Source organism: Triturus cristatus, chromosome 3_1 (assembly GCF_964204655.1).
Source record: "Triturus cristatus chromosome 3_1, aTriCri1.1, whole genome shotgun sequence".
NCBI classification, from domain to species: Eukaryota; Metazoa; Chordata; class Amphibia; order Caudata; family Salamandridae; genus Triturus; species Triturus cristatus.
The window spans coordinates 296807772-296829646 of NC_140583.1; the positions used below are offsets into that span (position 1 = coordinate 296807772).

General features: G+C 44.6%; 1 protein-coding gene across 4 annotated transcripts in view; it reads right to left on the bottom strand.

Annotated features, from left to right (window-relative positions):
• Positions 1-21875, bottom strand: part of ARIH1 (ariadne RBR E3 ubiquitin protein ligase 1) — a 557709-nt gene that overhangs the window by 153962 nt on the left and 381872 nt on the right. For all 4 annotated transcript variants that reach the window (XM_085643928.1, XM_085643926.1, XM_085643927.1 and 1 more), the window contains exon 9: positions 21724-21795. In XM_085643928.1, the coding sequence (XP_085500054.1) occupies positions 21724-21795 (72 nt within the window). The remainder of the gene's footprint in view (positions 1-21723; positions 21796-21875) is intronic.

Consider the following 21875-nt stretch of genomic DNA (forward strand, 5'->3'; position numbering starts at 1 on the left):
TCGATGCGAAAAAGTTGTTTTTTGAAGTTAATAAACTAACAAGTAACTGCCGATACCGATCGGGAACAGTACTGACGCGAACTAAAGGCCTTTTGGCCTGAAAAAAGTTTTTCCTAACTTGAGTCAAGATAAGTACATCCGAACCCAATGGCGGAAAAAAACAATCTGAGGATGGAGAGGATGCCCATGCGCACTATGGTCCAGGGGAGGAGTCACCTATCTCAGGATACTTCGAAGACTCTTCCAGGACAACAACGTGCAAACATCCGGACCCAACACTAGGCGGCGATCTATGCACAGATATGAATTCAGCAGCCCACATGCCTCGAACTGTTATTTTATAAGACTTTTCACGGTGTATGGCAGCCAAGACAAGGGATTCCCAGGGCACCTGATGCATCAATTAAGAAACAGGTTCTCCTACCTAAAACAGTCAGGATTTTTAGCCATTTTCTAAAACTGAAATGATTAGATATATTCCTAGGGTGAATGTGGAGTTCATTCCACAGCCAAGGTGTCAAGACATGGAAGGATCTACCGACTTGTCTATCCAGCTTAAAGTGCAGAGTCAATCCGCACTGTACATGAATGATCCTGAAAACAATGATCAATCTTTAAATTGTTTAACAAATGAGTGGTAAGTGGTAGCTGAATTTGTCAACACAGTTCTTTAAATTTTCACAAATTAGTGTCCTTTTATTAAGTAGAAGTGTCTTAAGCCTTTGGCTACCCAGACAGACAAGAGGTGTCCGCTCACACCAGGACAAATGTCAGAGTGGCCTGGAATCAGGGCTACCACTTTAATTTAAGCACTCAAATTGTGTCTTGTTATAAACATCCATCCTTGCCCCCTAAAAATCATCCACACCATGCCTAATCTCCACCCATCCCTGACCACTAAACTCCACCCATCACCCATCACTTTCTACTCCTAAACTCCTAAACTTCTTTCATCCCAGAACCCTAATAACCCTTCACCATACAAACTCCATCCATCCTCACTGCCCCTACCTCCATCCTTTCCTCAACCCTTTCTATGTCCCAATGCCATCCATCCCTGAACCTTTAAACCCCTTCACCCCTCCTAAACTTCACCCATCCCTGAACCCTAAAAAACCCTAACTACTCCTAACTACACACACAGACCACTAAAATTCATCACCTCTGAGCTCCACCCAGCCTTAATCCATAAAAGTCTTTCTAACCCTAACCTGTACCCATCCCTAAATCCTTAAAACCGCTCACCACCCTAAACTTCACCCGAACCCTAAAACAATCTGCCCATAAACTCCACCCATCCCAGACCACTAAAGCCCCACACTACTTCCAAACTCCACCCATTCCTGAACTCTAAAAACCCTTCACCACCCCAAATTACCCTACACTGAACTTTAAAAACCGCTCATAGACCTAAACTCTGCCTGTCCATGAACCTGAAAAACACACACTCCTCTACACTCCACCTTTCCCTGGACCCTAAATCCCTCATCAACCCTAAACGTCACTTATCTGTGAACCATAGAAACCCCTCCCCACCACCAAACTCCAACCATCCTTGATCGCTAAAAACCCTCACCAACCTTCAACAACTCCACCCATCCCTAAATCCTAAAAACTCCCTACACCTGAACTCTGCCCTTCTCTGACCCATAAAAACCCTCCACACCCCTATACAGCACCCATTCGTGAAATCAAAATCATCCCTCCCTACCTTTACATTACACCCAATGTAATTTTGTTTTTTCCTTATATGATCTTTCCTTTAAAATGTTTCCTCTAATATCAGTTTTTTTTTTTTAATGCAAATTGTTCGTCTTACCTTTAAAATTGTTTTTCCCTGATTTGCTTTCTTACATTGTGGTTTCTTCTTAGTTTTTCGTTTTTTCATTAATTCACACACATCAGGGCTACATGGTGTCCATGCTGAGGAATCTCAGACCGTTGTAATCTGGCCCTGAAAATGTATTTCCACTCTCTAACTCTACTTAACATGCCTTATGCTTCCTATTTTTCTGACTTGTATTTGTTGGCTTTAGGACTCTGAACACTACCTCTGCTGATCAGCGCATAGGCTCTCTGTGTAAATTGTAATTTTGATTGGTTATCCATAATTGGCATATTTGATTCACTGGTAAGCCCCTAGTAAAGTGCATTGTGTGCCCAGGGCCCATTAATCAAATGATGCCAGTGGGCCTAGAGCACTGGTTGTGCCACGCACGAGTAGCTCTACAACTTGACTCAGACCTGCCATTGCAGTGTCTGCAAGTGCAGTTTTTAACTGCCTAGTTGACCTGGCAAGTGCACCCACTTGCCAGGCCCAAACCTTCCCTTTTACTATAGGTAATGCATCCCTAAGGTAGGCTCAGGGTCCCCTCATGGGCAGGGTGAAGTGTATGTGAAAGGTAGGACATGTACTGGCGTGTTTTACATGGTTATAGTGAAATACTGCCAATTTAGCTTTCCCTATAACCAGCTCTCCCATAGGTTATCATTGGAGCTGCCTTGTAACATTTTACAAGTGTAACTTTCAAATGGGAAAAGCTAGAGATTTGGCGTTTAGGCTCTCCAAGCTCAGAATGAAAAAAAATCTTTTAGTGAAGGTGGTTTTTAAATTGTGTTTGAAAATACCACTTTTAGAAAGTGAGCATTTTCTTGCATTGCCATCCTGCACCTCTGGCTGCTAGGGGAATCAATATCAGGTTTAGTCTAACAGGGGTCTGTCACTCTAGACCAGGGGTACCCAGAGTACGGCCCGCGGGCCGCCAGCGGCCCTGCAGGCCTTCCTTGGCGGCCCGCGGACCATGCAGACATCGTACCTTGGTTTTTTATTTTTTCCCAAAGTGTGTCAGCAAACTCCGCCGGACTCCGAGAGAGACTGCTCTATGGGGGCCAGGAGATTCCAGGATAAGAGTGGAGACAGGCCCCCGTCGTGTTTGGCTGCCCGGGATGAGAGAGCTTCCCTGCACCCGAGCACTTCACAGGTCTTTAAAAGACCTTTTGCTTGTTAACGAGGCTTTGATGTTGCAGGGGCGCTAACAAGAGGTGAAATACAACAAAGCCTCATTAGCAAGTAAATGGTCTTTTAAAGACCCGTGAAGTTCTCCGGTGAGCCCGGAAAGCTGTCCCAGCCCGGGCTGCCACACATGCAGGGTGAGGTGACAAGAGGACAGCAGGGTGAGAGTGCCCAGTGAGGTGAGGGGGATGGGGGCAGCAGGGAGTGAGCCAGCGAGGAGTGAGAGCCGGGTGAAATGGCAGAGGCTGACGGGGGCAGCAGGAAGTGAGAGCCAGGTATGGTGACGGAGGGCAGCAGGGCCTTTACATTACACAGGGAGAGGGGCGAGTGGGGGGGCTGTTTGTGGGCTGGTGTCGGGGACGTGTAGACACAGCCCGAGGCCCAGAGACAGAGAGAGATATAGATAGACAGGGACAGACTGACAGATAAAGGCAGGAGGCAGGCAGAGGCAGAGGCAGGCAGAGGCAGAGGCAGAGGCAGGTAGAGGCAGAGACAGGAACAGGCACGGAGAGAGGCAGATGGAGAGAGGGAGACAGACGGAGAAAGGGAGAGGGGGAGGGAGGGAGGGAGACAGAGGGAGGGGGAGAGGGAGGGAGGGAGACAGAGGAAGGGAGACGGAGGGAGGGAGACGGAGGGAGAGATGGAGGGAGGGAGACGGAGGGAGAGGGGAGACAGAGGGAGGGAGGGAGATGGAGGGGGAGATGGAGGGGGAGATGGAGGGAGGAAGACGGAGGGAGGGAGATGGAGGAAGTAAGATGGAGGGAGGGGGAGACGGATTGAGGGAGACAGGGAGATGGATGGATGGAGGGAGAGGGAGGGAGGCGGGGAGACAGGGAGGGTGGGAGAAAGGGAGGGAGACAGAGGGAGACATAGGGAGGGAGAGATGAAGAGGGATGGAGGGAAAGAGGGGGACGGAGGGAGGGAGAGGGAGACAGGGAGAGGGAGACGGAGGGAGGAAGAGAGGGAGACGGAGGGGGAGGGAGACGGAGGGAGGGAGAGGGAGGGAGGGAGAGGGAGGGAGATGGGGAGACGGAGGGTGGGAGAGGGAGGGAGACGGGGAGACAGAGGGAGAGAGGGAGACAGGCAGGGAGAGGGAGAGACAGACCGACAGAGAGAGAGAGAGAGAGAGAGAGAGAGAGAGAGAGAGAGAGAGAGAGATGTGCGTATGCCAGGTTTGGTGGCTCAGTGGACGCAGGCGTCCACTGCAGAGACCTGTGTTCAACCTCATGGACACAGTTTTTTTTGCGCTAGCCCCGCCCCCTCCGCCACTGACCCCGGCCCCACCAGTGCGGCCCTCGGTCACAAACCACACTGTAAATTTGGCCCCTGAGAGAAAGTTTGTGAGTACCCCTGCTCTAGACAGTCACAAAGGGAGTTGAGATGTGCCCTGCATATCCTGATTGCCCAGCACCAGGCGGAGTTATCACCGACAACTAAATAGGGCTGAACCTGGAATCTCACAATGCTGTCTCCAACCCCCTCGAGTGTGTCTGGAGCAAAGTCTGGGCAAGGCAGGAATTGTGCACTACGAAGGCTGTCCTTTGAAGAATGCCTACTTCAAAGACCAAAAGTGGTATAAGTATTAGACCTGTAACCCAGACTTTTAGAACACTTCCGGATCAGGAGGAGACACTGCCAAGGATAAGAGCTGATGGAGGAGTACTGCCCCTTTGCTGTGTGTTGCTTTGCTGGGTTAGACTGCAGTTGCTGCTTCTGCTTTGGAGAGGAAAAGGACTGGGCTGTGTATACTGTTTGGAAAGTTTTTTCAAGGGCTTGTGTGTGCGCTTGCTGTTGAGGTCTCAGGGACACAAAACACTCACTTACAGCACCTGAATACCACTGCTGGGAGTTCTGACCTGCCAAGTGGTGTCAATTCCTGTTCTGGGCCATTGGAGGTGTTTGCTGGGCTGTAAGCTTCAAAGAAAGGATTCCCAACACTGACGCCATCGGCCCCGTTTGCTGGGACAGTACAGCACCAACCTTGACGACACTGCAGCCCTGGTCTCACCGACATCAATGCTTCTCGCTGACAGACAGCGGCATCGACTGACACCAGTGCTCTGCACCTATGCCACGCCGCTGCCTGCACCAAAGCCACAGACAGCGCATTGTGAAGTGCATGACACACCGCCCATCCAAGACACCGCAACACTGGCACTGCCGATGTCCGCGCTCCCAACTTCAACCTCGCAGAGTTTGAATTGTAACGTGTGCGACTTCAAGGACTCATCGACTTCTGCACCGACGTGCAACACTGACACCTCGGGACTCTAGCAGCGCCTCACCACTACTCTTCACCGCAAAGTCCTCAAGCCCTCTTCAACTCCAAGGTACTGTTTGCGGGTCATCGAGGTCAGACTGAATTGTTGCTTTATGCATAAGAAAAGTAATAACTTTGCTTTTGCATGTTGGATTTTTGTTGTTTTGGTTTTGTTCTGATTAGATAAATTTAGGCTATTTTTCTAAACTGGTGTGGTGTCCATTTTGTAGTGTTTTCACTGTGTAACTGTGTGTGTTTTGTACAAATGCTTTACACATTGCCTCTGAGATAAGCCTGACTGCTTATGCCAAGCTACCAATGGGGTTGAGCAGGGGTTATCTTAGCTATGTAATCCCCTTACCCTCACTAGAAGAAAGGGTCCCTAGTTGATCCCCATTGCCAACTAGAAACCCCCATTTCGAACAGGTACTTTAACCTCTTCAGTGCCCATGACGAGATAGTCTCGTCATGGAGCACGGTTGCGCTGTGCCCATGACGAGACTATCTCGTCATGAACGCCACCCACTAGTGCAACGCCCGGCACAGGAGGGGGAAAGGGCGTGGCACTGAAGGGGTTAAAGCACTGAAGGTATTTCTGGCAACAGAAATATAATAGACTGATTAAAACAACCACCTCTGGAAATATCAAACAGAAAATATAGCTGTTAGGAAGGTGTTGAGAAAAGGAAAAACGCCTCGAATTTCTAGTCAGTCCCTGCAATGGGCAAAGGTCAATGTTCTGGAAGAAAGATGAACAGAGGTTCAAAAGCCTGGAGCTGTAAAAGCATATTGCGGTTTTCCACGAGGAAAGGAGAGCTTTGCATATGTATAGTTTCTTATATTCTGAAGAAGAAAATAAAAACAAAGTACTACGTAAAACCCCCTCAAGCTTTATAGTATTCAGGACTCAAAAGAAAATCTTTATAAAATGTACTATAGTTTGTCACTCACATACAGTTTAGAACATGGGTATCAAACCTTTTCTGTAACAAAAGCTACTTCTAGTCAGTGAAAGTCATCCTGAGCTTCTAATATTGGCGGCGTATTAGTGGCCACCCTGTCTAGGATTGTCAGCAATGATGACAACAGTATATTAAGTAGGGTTGCCAGCAGTATAGCAAAAATACATCATCAATTTAGAATGCTTCAAAATGGGCAATATATAACAGCCATAGCTGCAACGCACCTGTCACCAAGGTGATAATGTGAGTAATAAATCTCTCCTACTCAAATGATAGCTTTAAGTATGTTTGAAAACGCAACTATTTTTCACCAAACACCTTATGAGTACTGAAAATACACACATGCTCATTTCGAATTTCAGATTTTATTTCTTTTGGTATACATATAATAATTCAACCAAGCAAAAGCTTCTATAGTAGTAGGCTGGGCTGCACACAGGTGAGCTACTTACAGGGAGCTGGAGAGCTACTGTTAGCTCGCAAGCTACTCGCTGGAGACACCTGATATAGAAGCATTCAGGGGATACAGTACTGTGACAGGAATTGTACATTTATGAGCACATTTGAAATGCCAAACAGGAGATCTTGTTTCTGTCAAGAATCTTACTGAACTCATGCCACAACAAATCTTCCCCTAAACTGACAAGTGCAGCAAATCCGGAATAACTTCTATGCAAGACACTCTACAGGATGGTTAGAGTCAACAAAATGGCCCCCTCTGCAATTTGAATTGTACCAATCTGTCTGTTTGCCCACTGCTGTATAGGATCAAAAGAGTGGTTCAAAAAGGCCTGGCTACAGATAGAAAAACAAACTTCGCAAATTCCTTAAAATCTCCCGCACATTTGCTCTATTTAAAATTATTTCTATGTAGATTTGTCAGTCTCCTGGCATTACCAGAAGTATTGAAAACGTTCAACACTTAATAAAAGGATAATGCAACTTACCCAGTAAGCATCTGTTCTTAGCATGTAGAGCTTTAGAGTCACATGCTTTGCATACTCCTGCCATCTAGTGTTGGGTCCGGATGTTTGCAAGTTGATTTTCTTTGGAGAAGTATTTCCAGTCACGAGGTATGGTGACTCCTCCTTACGGTGATAAAGTGCATGGGAATCGATTCCATTGTTAGATTGTTTTCCCGCAGAGGGTGAGAATGGAGTTTAAGTAAGTGTAGAATAAAGATGTCCATCCATATCTAAAATGAGAACTGCAACAACTATAGGTACCCGAGGAGGCGGGTGGGCGCATGTGAATCTACAACTCTACATGCCAAGAACAGATACCTACATCCGTTCGAGGCATTTGAGCTGTAGATCACATGCTTTCCATAGACTATACAACAGTATACTGCCAAAGCGGTGGCTAACCTGTAGTTTGTTGAAACAGTGTTTCAAGTACTGCCTGGCCTACAATAGCTTGTTGCCTTGCTAACGCATCTACACAATAGTGCTTGGTGAGTGTGCGCGGTGTAGACCATATTGCTGCCTTACAGATGTCAGCTAGGGGAATATTCCCTAAGAAGGCCATATTAGCCCCTATCTTACGAGTGGAATGCGCTCTAGGGGGTATTAGCAAAGTTTTTTGTTTTCACATAACAGTTCTGGATATATTTCACAATCCATCTAGCAATGCCTGATTTAGATATGGGATTACCTATGTGTGGTGGGAAAAAGCAATAAAAAGCTGCTTTGTTTTGCGGAATTCTTTTGTTCTTTCCACATAATATAGTAGAGCTCTTCTACTATTAATTGTATGTAGAGCTTGCTCTGCTACAGAAGCAGGTTGAGGAAAGCCCACAGTTAAATCAACTGATTGATATGGAAAACAAACTACTTTAGGAAGAAATGTAGGATTGGTTCAAAGAACCACTCTGTCTATGTGCAGTTGAAAGAAGGGTTCTTGTACAGTTAATGCCTGGAGTTCATCAACTCTACTTAATGAAGTGATTGTGATGAGAAAAGCAACCTTCCATGAGAGGAATTGTAATTGACACCTGTGCATTAGTTCAAGTGATGGACCCATTAGCCTTGTAAGGGCTATGTTTAAGTTCCATTCTGGTGCAGGAGGGACTCTTGGTGGTATCACTATTTTTAATCCTTCCATAAAGGCTTTAATCACTGGTACTCTGAATTGAGTTAAGTTTTGTCTGTTTTGAAAGTATGCAGCTACTGCTGCTAGAAGTAAGCGAATGGATGTGTAGGCTAATCCCGACTGCTGTAAATGTAACAGATAACAGATGATGTTCTGGACAGAAGCATCAAGAGGACTGCCATTGTTATTGTTACAATAGATAACAAATAGTTTCCATTGCGCTGCTTAACATGCCCTAGTAGTAGGCTTTCTAGCCTCTTTTAGAATATTTTTACAGTCTGGTGGCAATTGTAAATAACCAATCTATGACTCAAAGATCAAGAATGCTAGTTTGAGTACTTTGGGATTTGGATGGCTGATTTCTCCATGGCTCCGAGTGAGGAGACGGGAGGTAAGATGCAGTTTTTGGTAGGGAACTTCTGACAGCTCCAGCAGGGTGGTGAACCAGGGTTGCCTTGTCCATGGGGCAGCTATAAGAATCAGTGTGAGGGATGTTTGTCTGAGTTTCCGAACTACCGGCGGATTGACTGGGACAGGCAGAAAAGCGTAAGCAAATATCCCTGACCTGTTCATCCATAGAGCATTGCCTTTGGCGAGCGGGTGTGGGAACCTGGAGGCAAAGCTTGGGCATTTTGTGCTGTGGCAAGCAGGTCTATGTGAGGAAATCTCCATTCCTGAAAGTAGGGGAGGAGAACATGGGGGATGAAGTTCCCACTCGTGAATTTGCTGCTTCTGTTGGCTGAGGAGGTCTGCAATCTGATGGTTTACTCCTGGAAGATAAATCTTGTGGTGTATAGTCCATTTCCAAATGGATTGCGCTAGGCGTGCCAGTTGGAGTGTTCCCCCCCTCCCCCCCCCCCCCGCCCCACCGCCCCTGTTTTTGTATATAGTACATAGCTGTCATGTTGTCTGTACGGACTAGGACAGCTCTGCCTATGAGGTGAATTTGAAAGGCTCCGAGCACTTGAAACACTGCCAGTAGCTCTAGGTGATTTATATGAAGCCTTTTGTGCTTTAGACTCCACAATCCTTGGATTGTGTGATTGTGTAAGTGAGCACCCCAATCAGTGAGCGATGCTTCTGCGTTTAGCAATTTCTGTTGTACAGGATCGAAGGGCTGCCCTTTGGATACATTTTGTGGGTTCCGCCACTGCAGAGAGCGAGGAGTGCAACCATCTACCAACACTAGATCAGTCAATTGACCCTGCGACTGGTTCCACTGACTTGCTAAGCATTCTTGAAGGGGACGCTTGTCTTGCATAGGGAATGATCACGATGCAAGACACCATCATTCCTAGCATTTGAATGAAGACTCAAGCTGGTAATGATGGTTTGGGCTGAAACTGAGTGAGAACACATTGAATACTGAAAATTCTGGCTGCATTGGGAGAGGCTTGAGCTGTTTGAATGTCTATTGTGGCTCCCAGATAGGTCTGTGTGTTGGAAGGCTGCAGACGAGTCTTCAACGCATTCAATGTAAACCCTAGTTGGTGTTGTAAGTGAATTGTGGCTTGAGTATGTTTGAGACACTTCCGGTAAGTGCTGGCTTCGATGAACAGTGGTCCAGATATGGGAAGACAGATGTGCGGTCTTCTCAGATGAGCTACGACTACTACCAGGCATTTAGTAAATACTCTGGGAGCAGTGGTGACTCCAAACAGTACTACTTTGAATTGGTAAGGTTGACCAGCTATCACAAATCAGATATTTGCAATGAGTGGGATGGAGTGGAATGTGGACATATGCGTCCTTTAAGTCTAGAGTAGACAAAGTCGCCCTGCTGTAGAAGTGGGAGCACTTGAAGTGTCACCATGTGGAAATGTTCTGACCGTATGTAGTGGTTGAGTTCTCCTAGGTCCAGAATAGGTCTCAAGGAGCAGTCCTTTTTGGGAATTAGAAAATACAGGGAGTACACGCCTGATCCTTGATATTGTAACAGTACAGGCTCTGTGGCTCAGGTTAGCAAGAGAGACTAGGCTTCCCGTTTGAGCAGCTGTAAATGTTCTGGTGACATTTTGTACCAACGAGGTGAACGTTTGGAGAATTAGTGATAAGCTCCAGGCAATAACCATGTTGGATGATTCCTAACACCCATTTGTCTGTAGTTATGGATTGTCAAATGGAGAAGGATTGTAAAATATGTCCTCCGACAGGTGTTATGATCGGGAGGAAGGGTAGGCAAGTCACTGCTTGTTAGGGGAAGGGGAATTACGTGGTGTTGGAACCCTCGCCCCTACCTTTGCCATTGTTACCCCTGTATCCTCCTCTAAATAAGCCTCTTGAGGATGTAGATTGATTGCTGCCTTTGTACTAGGCAGAAGTATTGTCTGAGGATATGGTCTTGGACCCCCCACGGTAAAAGGAGCGACGAAAGGAGCCACGATTTGAGATTGTAGGGCTCCCATTGATTTAGCTACCTCAGTGGTTTTTTTTCCATTTTCTCCAATGCCTGATCTACTTTGGGCCAGAAGAGATGTTTTTATCAAATGGAGTATTCAAAATGGATTGTTGGACTTCAGGTTTAAACCCGGAAATCCTTAACCAGGCGTGCCTCCAAAGAAACACTAGTGTTAATCTCTCTCGCTGCAGTGTCAGCAGCATCTAAAGCACATCTAATAGAGGAATTGGAGATGAGCTTTCCTTCTTGTACAAAACCTTGAGCTTTAGCATTGTGCTCATCTGGGAGATATTGGAGCAATTGCTCCATTTCGTCCCAGTGCCCTCTATCATACCTGGCTAATAGGGCCTGGGTGTTGGCTATATGCCAATGATTTGCTGACTGGGCGGCTACTCGCTTACCAGAAGCGTCGATTAATTTTGACTCTTAGTCCGGAAGGGGGTTGGTGTCATCCCCCAAGGTTTGTAAGAATTGACCCGTTTACCAGCATTAGAGACAACCAGCAAGTCTAGTGGTAATTGCTCCTTAATAAAGACTGGATCTGACGGAGCAGCTTATATTTGTCTATTCTTGGAGTGAGAATACGAGCACAAACAGGGTCCTTAAATATATCGGCATGTCTTTGCTACCAAAAACAGGGGAACCCTACTCACAAGGAACCAGGGTATTAAGTTATATACGAAGAAACAGTGGTTCCAGTGGATAATATAGAGAAGATTTAAGCAATGAATCTGCACAATCGCGATGAGTATGTAAGGACTGATAATGTCAGGGGGCAAAATTAAATCTCTACACAGTGTATTCAAGACGATATTTTATAGAAAAACAGCAATTAGTATATACACTTCTTTAAATCAAAAGCGCAAAACTTAGTGCATGGTGTCCCCAAGTGAAAAATGGAACCAAAAAAGTGACTATACATTGTGAAACAAACACATTTTTTTAGTACAGGGGTTCCATAAATTTATAAAGAACGGCCATTTAAATGCATTTTGACAACAGTCCACATATACAATGATGCAGTCTGGGTAATGGTCCGTCCTATGTACTGGTCAACGGCGTTTCTACCCTTCTGTGAATGTAGGGTCTCTTCAGGACTAACAGTGTAGGGACGTCTAAAATAAAATAGGAATTAGCAAAAGGCACATATACCGGCACAGATGCGAGAAACTATAAAAAGGGCTAAAATGTACACTAATTACCTGGATTGTAAAATGGAGCGCAGTCTTAGTGAAGGTGAGGTGCCTTAGTGAAAGGTGAAAATAGAAGAGAAGAAGAACTCACGTGAGGAGCCAGCCGGGTTCTTCAATGGTGTGTTCAAGGAGAGGAAAACAAGGAATGTTATTGCTGAGTGAGTAACTGGTGGCAAGTAATTGAATTACTGGGCGCAATAGCCATAGTACTCGATGTAAATAATAAAGATACCTCATGTGGTGGAGGGCTGGCTCTACGATGCTACGTATATATCAATGATATCTTCAAAAATGTTGCTACCGCTGTGGCGCTCTGTCTTCCATTAATGAGCTCCACTCAATGTTGCCACATATTCACAATTAGTGGAATCGCAATAGGGTAACTGTAAAAGTTAAAGAATTATGTAAGGGAGAGCAGTTGAAATAGAAGGGAATTAGGGCTGACAACGTCTATCGCGTTATTACTTACTTTGGAAAATGCGAGCGGACGAGTCTCCGCGAGTAACGCTTGTTATTCCCTGGATCTGGGTTTGTTCCTGGTGCGATGACCACGAGTAAATGCACTGCCTTGTTAATATAGACGGAGTACCGCCTTTTCCGCCTATCAGTCGGCAGTTCGAACAGCAGAGTGCCGTAATTACGAGCGATCCGTTGCTTAGGATGCCACGGGAATAGAAACGGAAAGCAGACTAGTGCCTTTACGGCGGTGTTGCAAAACAATGCTCAAAATGCTCCAATTGCATTTTCTAACGTGAATTAGTGATCTAATAAATGTATTACTCTTTGCATATAGTAAGGGAGAAAAACATGCAACGATAAGCATTTGACAGCTCTGCCTGATCAGAGTAAATTACAGTGTGTGCCCAGTGTTTACATGCGCCTTAATAGGTACGTTACATTTTGGACATGTTAGACTTCTGTTTTTAACGTGATGTCTGTCATATACCCTCGTATAGAGGATATTTGCTCACATTCTATGAACCCTCATTACTACAAAATGCAAACAGTAATGAAAATGATGTTTAACATGCTTTAATATAGATATCAATATGAAGGATACTTAGATAAGGACTGGTTTCTTTAACATGGGCTGCATATATGTGGTGTCTGAACTGTTGTATTGGGAGTATATACAGAATAATGATATGTGACTGTTAGTAGGAGCGTTGGTTACAGAAACGTTCTACGTTGAGTTGTGAAACAGATGGTACTCATTCTTTGGTCTCAGTGTAAGGTAGTGACATAGCCTCTCCATTCCTCAGCGGAATTGAGGCCCTGTTCGATTGAATTAATCCTATCTATCCATCCATCTGCATTCAGTACGTTGCAGTACGTTTGTAATCTCTCCTACTCTCTCTGGTAGGCAGGCGATATCAATCACCTGCCATTTGAAATCGTTGGCAGTATGATTTTTCTCAATGTAGTGGGAGACCAGAGGAGCATTGGGAACTAATCTCCGAATGCGGCTTCGATGCTGGCCAATCCTTGCTTTGATAGGTTGTTGAGTCTGGCCTATGTATGGGAGGTTACAAGGACACCAGATACAGTACACAACATTTTTTGTGTTGCAATTAGAAAAACTTTCTAAAGTGTATTTGAGATTGCCATGCTCAAAGGTGGAAGTATTGAATGTGAACTCACAAGACACACAGTTGCCACATTTATGGTGTCCTTTAATTTTGGGTAAACCCCATGCATCAATGAGAGTATTAGGTGAGTTCACTTATTAGTGGCAGATCTTACAAGATGGTCTTTTATATTTTTCCCTCTTTTATAGGCAAAAAGTGGTGTCAAAAGCCGGATCTATACTCCTGATGATATTCCAGTTGCTTATTATGAGGTTACGCACTTGATTTGTATGTGTTCCAAAAGTGGTAACATACTATTTTGTCCATATCTGGTTTCTCTTTGGTCTTCAGTAGTTCCTCCCTTGGACAATACCAGGCTCGTTAAAGTGTTCTTTTTACAAGTCTGTTTGGGTAGCCTCTATTGACTAGTTTGGTTTTGAGTATTTCCGCCTCTCTCATATAGTCTGCTTTGTGAGTACAGTTGCGGCGGATTCTGAGAAACTGCCTGAATGGCAGACCGTCTCTCAAGGCTAGTGGATGATGGCTACGATATGATAGCAGCGTGTTCCTTTCTGTGATCTTTCTATGAAGGGAGGTATAAAGTGCCCCATTTTCATGATTGATATTAAGATCTAAGAATGCTATGGAGGATGAATGAACGGTAGATGTAAATGTAAGATGTGTTTGAACTGTATTCAAATATGTGACAAAATTATTAAAATCTGTGACCCCGCCTGTCCAAATAATAAAAATGTTGTCGATGTATCGCTTCCAACATTTAATGTTGGAGCGATACATATTGTCATTATTGAGGGCAAATTTGTGCTCTACATGGTCCATGTAAATATTCGCTAAATTTGGAGTGAAAATTGCACCCATACTGGTGCCAGAACACTGTTGGTAATAATGACCATCTGAAATGAAATAATTGCTCTGTAGAGCAATTCGTAAGAGACTGATGATGAAGCTAGTAGGTACTTGTATAGGCCTGGGTCTTTTTTCTAGGAGACTCTCTATAATCTTAATGCTTTCTTTGTGAGGTATATTTGTGTACAGTGAACTGATGTCTAAGGTAGCTAATAGGTCACTACCTAGATTAAATGGCATACCGTCCACTAGATTTATCATGTACATAGTGTCTTTGACATATGTATCTTGCAGAGGGACAAAATCTCTGATGAAATAGTCTATGTATGAGCCTAAGGGTTCCAACACGGAACCACAGCCTGATAGTATCGGTCGACCAGGGGGATTGGTGGTACTCCTATGTATTTTTGGTATGGTATAGAGGACCGGGGTCCTGGGATTATCAGCATTAAGAAATTCAAATTCTTTTTTGGTGATATACCCATCTTCTTTTGCAACTGTGGTGATTTGCAGAATATCTTTGCAAATTTGAGGGAGAGGATTGCTACTTAGCTTTCTGTAATGTTTTTCCTCATTTGTTTGTTTGCAAATTTCTACCTCGTAATCTTCACGGTTTTGCACAACAATACCACCCCCCTTATCTGCAGGTTTCAGAATTATAGAATCATCACTTTAGTGCCTGAAGAGCTTGGCGCTCAAGTAATGTGATGTTATATGGAGTGTAAGATTTCTTAATTTTCATGTTGTCAATTACTTGTATAACCAATTTTTCGAAGGTTAATAATTCTGGTGGCATCATATCGTTAGTGGGATAGAAATTAGAGGGGGGGGTCTAAGTTCTTTGCATGAGTCTTGAACAGAGGGTTCCTTATCCTTGAAAAATAGTTTCAACCTTATTTTCCTAAAAAATTGAAACCTCTGTTTTTAATGTAAAACAATTTGTGCTTTCTGTGATCACAAAGGAAAGACCCTTGCTGAGCAGCGATATTTCTGCTGATGACAGTACATGTTGAGATAAATTAAAAATAGGGATAGTTTCTGGTTGATTATTATTGAGTATTAATATGGCTGTGGGCCCCATTGGTAGCGCTTCCTGCGAGTGTCTCTCTCCTGGGTGTTGGTACCATGTTTTGGTTTTCACTTTGCCTCCTCGATCTAAAAAAGCCTGACCAGGGTAATTGTCAGTGCGACTTGGGCCTGCCCGAGCGTCTTCATTATTTACATCGAGTACTATGGCTATTGCGCCCAGTAATTCAATTACTTGCCACCAGTTACTCACTCAGCAATAACATTCCTTGTTTTCCTCTCCTTGAACACACCATTGAAGAACCCGGCTGGGTCCTCACGTGAGTTCTTCTTCTCTTCTTTTTTCATCTTTCACTAAGGCACCACACCTTCACTAAGACTGCGCTCCATTTTACAATCCAGGTAATTAGTGTACATTTAAGCCCTTTTTATAGTTTCTCGCATCTGTGCCGGTATATGGGTCTTTTGCTAATTCCTATTAATTTATTTTAGATGTCCCTACACTGTTAGTCCTGAAGAGACCCTACATTTGCAGAAGGGTCGAAACGCCGTTGACCAGTACATAGGACGGACCATTATCCAGCCTGCATCATTGCATATGTGGACTGTTGTCAAAATGCATTTAAATGGCCGTTCTTTATAAATTTATGGAAACCCTGTACTAAAAAAATGTGTTTGTTTCACAACGTATAGTCACTTTTTTGGTTTCATTTTTCACTTGGGGACACCATGCACTAAGTTTTGTGCTTTTGATTTAAAGTGTATATGCTAATTGCTGTTTTTCTATAAAATATCATCTTGAATACACTGTGTAGAGATTTAATTTTGCCCCCTGATATTATCAGTCCTTACATAGTCATCACGATTGTGCAGATTCATTGCTTAAATCTTCTCTTTATTATCATCATCATGTCTTTGAGCATAGGGAGAGTGACTAGATCTGTGTGCTACTGAATTTCGAACAAGAAATCCTCTTCTAGGGATTCTTTATGTAGTTGTACTCCATGATATTCTGCAGCTCTATAAATACACTATATTGTCAAGAGGGTAAAGGTCTGGGTCACTGTCAGAAAGTGAATCAGTATTGTAGTTTTACCAGGGATCTACAGGTAAAGGAGTATCTCCATCATCAGGCTGTGGTGGTGGAGAGTTAGTTGGTGTGATAAGTAAATGTTCAAATGGATGAGGATGAGGAGGATGAGGAGGATGAGGAGGATGAGGAGGATGAGGAGGATGAGGAGGATGAGGAGGATGAGGAGGATGAGGAGGATGAGGAGGATGAGGAGGATGAGGATGAGGAGGATGAGGATGAGGAGGATGATGAGGATGAGGAGGATGAGGAGGATGAGGATGAGGAGGATGAGGAGGATGAGGATGAGGAGGATGAGGATGAGGAGGATGAGGAGGATGAGGATGAGGAGGATGAGGATGAGGATGAGGAGGATGAGGATGAGGATGAGGAGGATGAGGATGAGGATGAGGAGGATGAGGATGAGGAGGATGAGGATGAGGATGAGGATGAGGATGAGGAGGATGAGGATGAGGATGAGGAGGATGAGGAGGATGAGGAGGATGAGGAGGATGAGGAGGATGAGGAGGATGAGGAGGATGATGAGGAGGAGGAGGATGAGGAGGATGAGGAGGATGATGAGGAGGAGGAGGATGAGGAGGAGGATGAGGAGGAGGATGAGGAGGAGGATGAGGAGGAGGATGAGGAGGAGGATGAGGAGGAGGATGAGGATGAGGAGGATGAGGATGAGGAGGATGAGGAGGATGAGGATGAGGAGGATGAGGAGGATGAGGATGAGGAGGATGAGGATGAGGAGGATGAGGAGGAGGATGAGGAGGAGGAGGAGGAGGATGAGGAGGAGGAGGAGGATGAGGATGAGGATGAGGATGAGGATGAGGATCCTGCAGTTTAGAAGGAGCATTTTTTCGGTTTCGGCACCGACTACTTTGGTGCCGGGTGGAATGTCTTTTCAGCGCATTAAGATTTGGGTTCCAAAGCCGGTTTCGGAGTCGAGGGTTTCGCTCTGAAGCAGGCTTTGAGCCCGAATGTTTCTGATCGGTGTCTGACTTTGGCTGACTCGATCCTGAGTAGGAAGGCTTAACTATGTTTTTCGGTGCAGTGCCCAGCCGGGAGACAGGGTGGTAGAAACATTGTCTCGGTGCCGACCGTGGCCTGAAAGGTCAGTGGTGGAACTGAAGCCTTTTGTTTGGTCTGAATCTGAATTCGGGGCAAGGGGTGTTCAGTGCTCACGGGACGTTGACCTTGCGGTAGGTCATCTTCCATCTTGGAGTCAGATTCCGGAATAGATACAGGTTCTTCCTGCTCCTCTTCGGCCCCTTGTGCATCAAATTCTTCCTGTTTGGATCCTTTACCGAAGACGTCCGGTGGTTTTCGATTTTCTGGCTTTGCATTTCATGACATCAAGCTAGACGATCGCAGAGCGTTTTCTTCGACTGAAATGATCTGCACGCATCGCAGTCCTGTTCGTTGTGCTCTGGAGATAAGCACAAGTTGCACACTTCGTGCGGTGAGAGTCGGTGCGTCGGAGAGTCCATTCCATCGACTGCAAGGTTTGACCGACGCGGTTAGACCAGACGGCCTTCAACAAATCTTCCGATCTAAATAGAAATGTTTTCAACCGATACGATACACGGAGAAGTGGTATACGAGTACGAAAACAATACCGACGCAGGAAGAGTGGATTGCAAACAGAGGGTAACCCGAAGAACGGCTTTGAACCGGAGTGCAGCAATACACGTCCGAAACCGATGGCGGATAAAAATTATTTAACAATAGAGTTGATGCCCATGTGGACTATCACCAAAAGGAAGAGTTACCTTACCTTGTGACTGGAAAGACTTCTTCGGAAAAAAAACAGTCTGCAAACATCGGGACCCAACACGAGATGGCAGGATTATGCCAAGCATGTGATCTACAGCTCACATGCCTCTAACACATAGGTTCTACAGAAGGAGAGGTCATTCTACTTCAAATTTTACTAGTAGACCAAATATCTGATCTTTGATCTATAGTCCTATAAGCGGTGGACAACAAACATGTGACCCTACATTCTGCTGTGTCTGGCATTTTATAGATTCAAACTGTTCTTCAAGTATATCCTTATGGTGGACTTGGCATGTCAAAGCATGTAAATGTAAAGACCAAACGCTGGAAAACCATAACTCACTTCCATTCCTTTAAGAAACTATACGTCCATTTTCTATTTTGATAAGAGGCTATTATAAAACTGAACAATCTTTACCATAAATCTTAAGCTAACTCTTAAGTTTATTTTCGGCAATTTTGTTTTGCAGCAGCTTGTTCCAATGAGTTTTGTATGATTTAATATTTGGTTTGCCTAAATGAGGTGAGATGATAGGATACTGTTATATCAACGAAAGGTGTGGATGCAGCATACTTTTTTCTCTTCGTAAAATCAATAGCTTTAGCAGTCACACTGAAGAATAATCTGGGTTAATACCCTAACTGCCTTATGCTGAGTACAGGAATGGGATACTTCTCAATTTAGAGCTTCTTAAATTTGAATTCAAAACTGTCAAAACATTTCCTTAACCCCTAATAATCACATGCCCTGGCCAGCCCCTGAACCATGCCTCCAAATCTCCTATTCAGTTTTCTATCTCACTGGTCTTATTTGCTTCAATACCTTGATCACAAGTTTTGTGTCACTACTCCGTGCCAATGGATTACATCCTAACCCATATAATGTAATCAGTCTTAGATCTTCCCCCTCCAGCCCTCAGTGCTTCAAATAGCTAACTGCCATGTATCACAAGTGTTTACCACAAAAGAGCTGCTCCTAGTGTGATAACCCAAACGAGTTACGAGAACGTCGTGAGTGCGGGCATCTCACAAAAAGTTACAGACTGGTCTCACACACCACCTGGTGTCATGCTTCATCTTTGACCAGTCCTCGCCCTCTAAAACCTTCGTTTGATAGAGGGCGGGCATACACTTGACGACAAGGATGCACTTCTAAATGACTAAGTGGGGGCCCGTGATACTGTGAGTGGATTTAAAAATCATTATAGTAATCAGGAGTGTTTTTTAATGTGACTGAAAACTATATGATATTAAAAATATATGTGACGGTGATTGGGGTAATTAGTGTCCCCTAACCGTCTCGTGAGTGGTCAACATGTTTCTGCCAAAGCGGCCCAAATGGGTCCAAGGCATTCATCAGGACCTAGTGATATCAGGGGGGCTCCGTTCTTACCAATCGGTGGTAAGATGTTACCACTGCGTGGGTGTGGCAAAGGCCACACTCCACTTCCTAGATGGCTTCCAACGGTGAAGCCTGAAACAAAAGAAGAATATTTGAGAAATTATAGTTACTTCGAACATGTTGGGTTAACCATACCTGTAAAGGAAAAGAGAACAATGCATGCATTGGTTTCTAAAAGTGAAAAAATTGTGCGTGACAACGTGACACTATTTGTGTACACATGTGAGAGAATTCCGGAGGTGATGGCAGCCGAAGGTGCCATCAGTCTTACCCTAATTCTATGGACTACTTGTCCCATGGGGGGAGGGGAGAAAAGAAATCCGGTTTATGTCAGCTCTGCAAAAGAAAGCATAAAACCATAGTTTCCATCAGACATACTGGTGGAGCAAGATCTCCAAAACATTCTGAACAGCACACACTCCAACACCCTTGCGAGTAAAAGAAGAGTAAAACTAAAACTCGCTTGTCTCTCTGTTCATTCACACTCTTACTGTGACAAGTATTGGATTGCTCCTGGCTCCTATGCGTCCGCTCCCGGTCCTCCCGAATGTGGAAATGAGAGGGAGCGGCCGCAGTCTTTTATAGTGTGGCAAGATCATTTGATGTGTGTAATCAGCGTTAATGAAGGAAGAATATTGTCAGGTGTGCGTTCCCCGGTGTCCCAAGCATTGCCTGGATCCAAAATGGCGGGTGTGGGCGTATTTGTGTCAGTATTCCGTATGAAAAGGGGGCTGATTCGATAGAGGGCTTAAAGCGTTCCACGCGGGTGCGTGGTTGGCTAGAAAACTCAGGGGGCTGTAACCCGTTTTAAGATAGACGCCGCATAGGTAAACAATGGAGCTTGCGCCGTGCTTGGGCGCGTCCGTATTTTCTGCGTTGGTATGGTAACGCTGCACGCGCCGGGAAAAGGAAGCGTGGGAGGCATGCTGGTGGAAAAAATGAAATGTGTTTGATCACACATGGCTCCCAAACGAGGCTTACCTCTAAAAGCAATTTCGCATATGTAGGAACGTATGCCGGTGTACATGTTTTAAAGTATATGAAATGGTATTGGAAAATGACCAAGTACACGGTGGAAACACCCATCTTGTAGTGTGGATGCATGCATAGTATAGCAGTGTGTTATACACTGCAAGTGCATGAGGAAAGGAAAAAAAAAAAGGGGGGGGGGACATTTGTGTTGTCACGCACAATTTTTTCACTTTTAGAAACCAATGCATGCATTGTTCTCTTTTCCTTTACAGGTATGGTTAACCCAACATGTTCGAAGTAACTATAATTTCTCAAATATTCTTCTTTTGTTTCAGGCTTCACCGTTGGAAGCCATCTAGGAAGTGGAGTGTGGCCTTTGCCACACCCACGCAGTGGTAACATCTTACCACCGATTGGTAAGAACGGAGCCCCCCTGATATCACTAGGTCCTGATGAATGCCTTGGACCCATTTGGGCCGCTTTGGCAGAAACATGTTGACCACTCACGAGACGGTTAGGGGACACTAATTACCCCAATCACCCTCACATATATTTTTAATATCATATAGTTTTCAGTCACATTAAAAAACACTCCTGATTACTATAATGATTTTTAAATCCACTCACAGTATCACGGGCCCCCACTTAGTCATTTAGAAGTGCATCCTTGTCATCAAGTGCATGCCCGCCCTCTATCAAACGAAGGTTTTAGAGGGCGAGGACTGGTCAATGATGAAGCATGACACCAGGTGGTGTGTGAGACCAGTCCGTAACTTTTTGTGAGATGCCCGCACTCAGGACGTTCTCGTAACTCGTTGGGTTATCACACTAGGAGCAGCTCTTTTGTGGTAAACATTTAATATTGGAGGCTGCTAGCTCCTAGAACCCCATGCCTTTTGTTCCCTTCTCCACACACACAGTGGAGTTCTTTTGTGATTAAAATGTATCACAAGTGTGCCATTATCCTTGCAATGTGCAGTATCAAAAACTATTTTACTACTGGCTTCAAAATACAGTATCCACTATTATGAATATATGCTACTTGTATTGGGGCTCAGTACTTTCAGTGAAGCACGTTTCATAACATGTAGCTTAGGAACAAAAGTCTGGAACTAACCTTAGTGTTGGCTGCAATCCAGTTGGAAGTTTCACTATCATCATCACATTTTTTAATCCATTTCTTTAACCACTGTCACAACATGTTCAAGAGGACAAACAGGTGTCAGAAAAAAGAAAAGAAAAATGAAGATATTTAGAAACCACTAAATA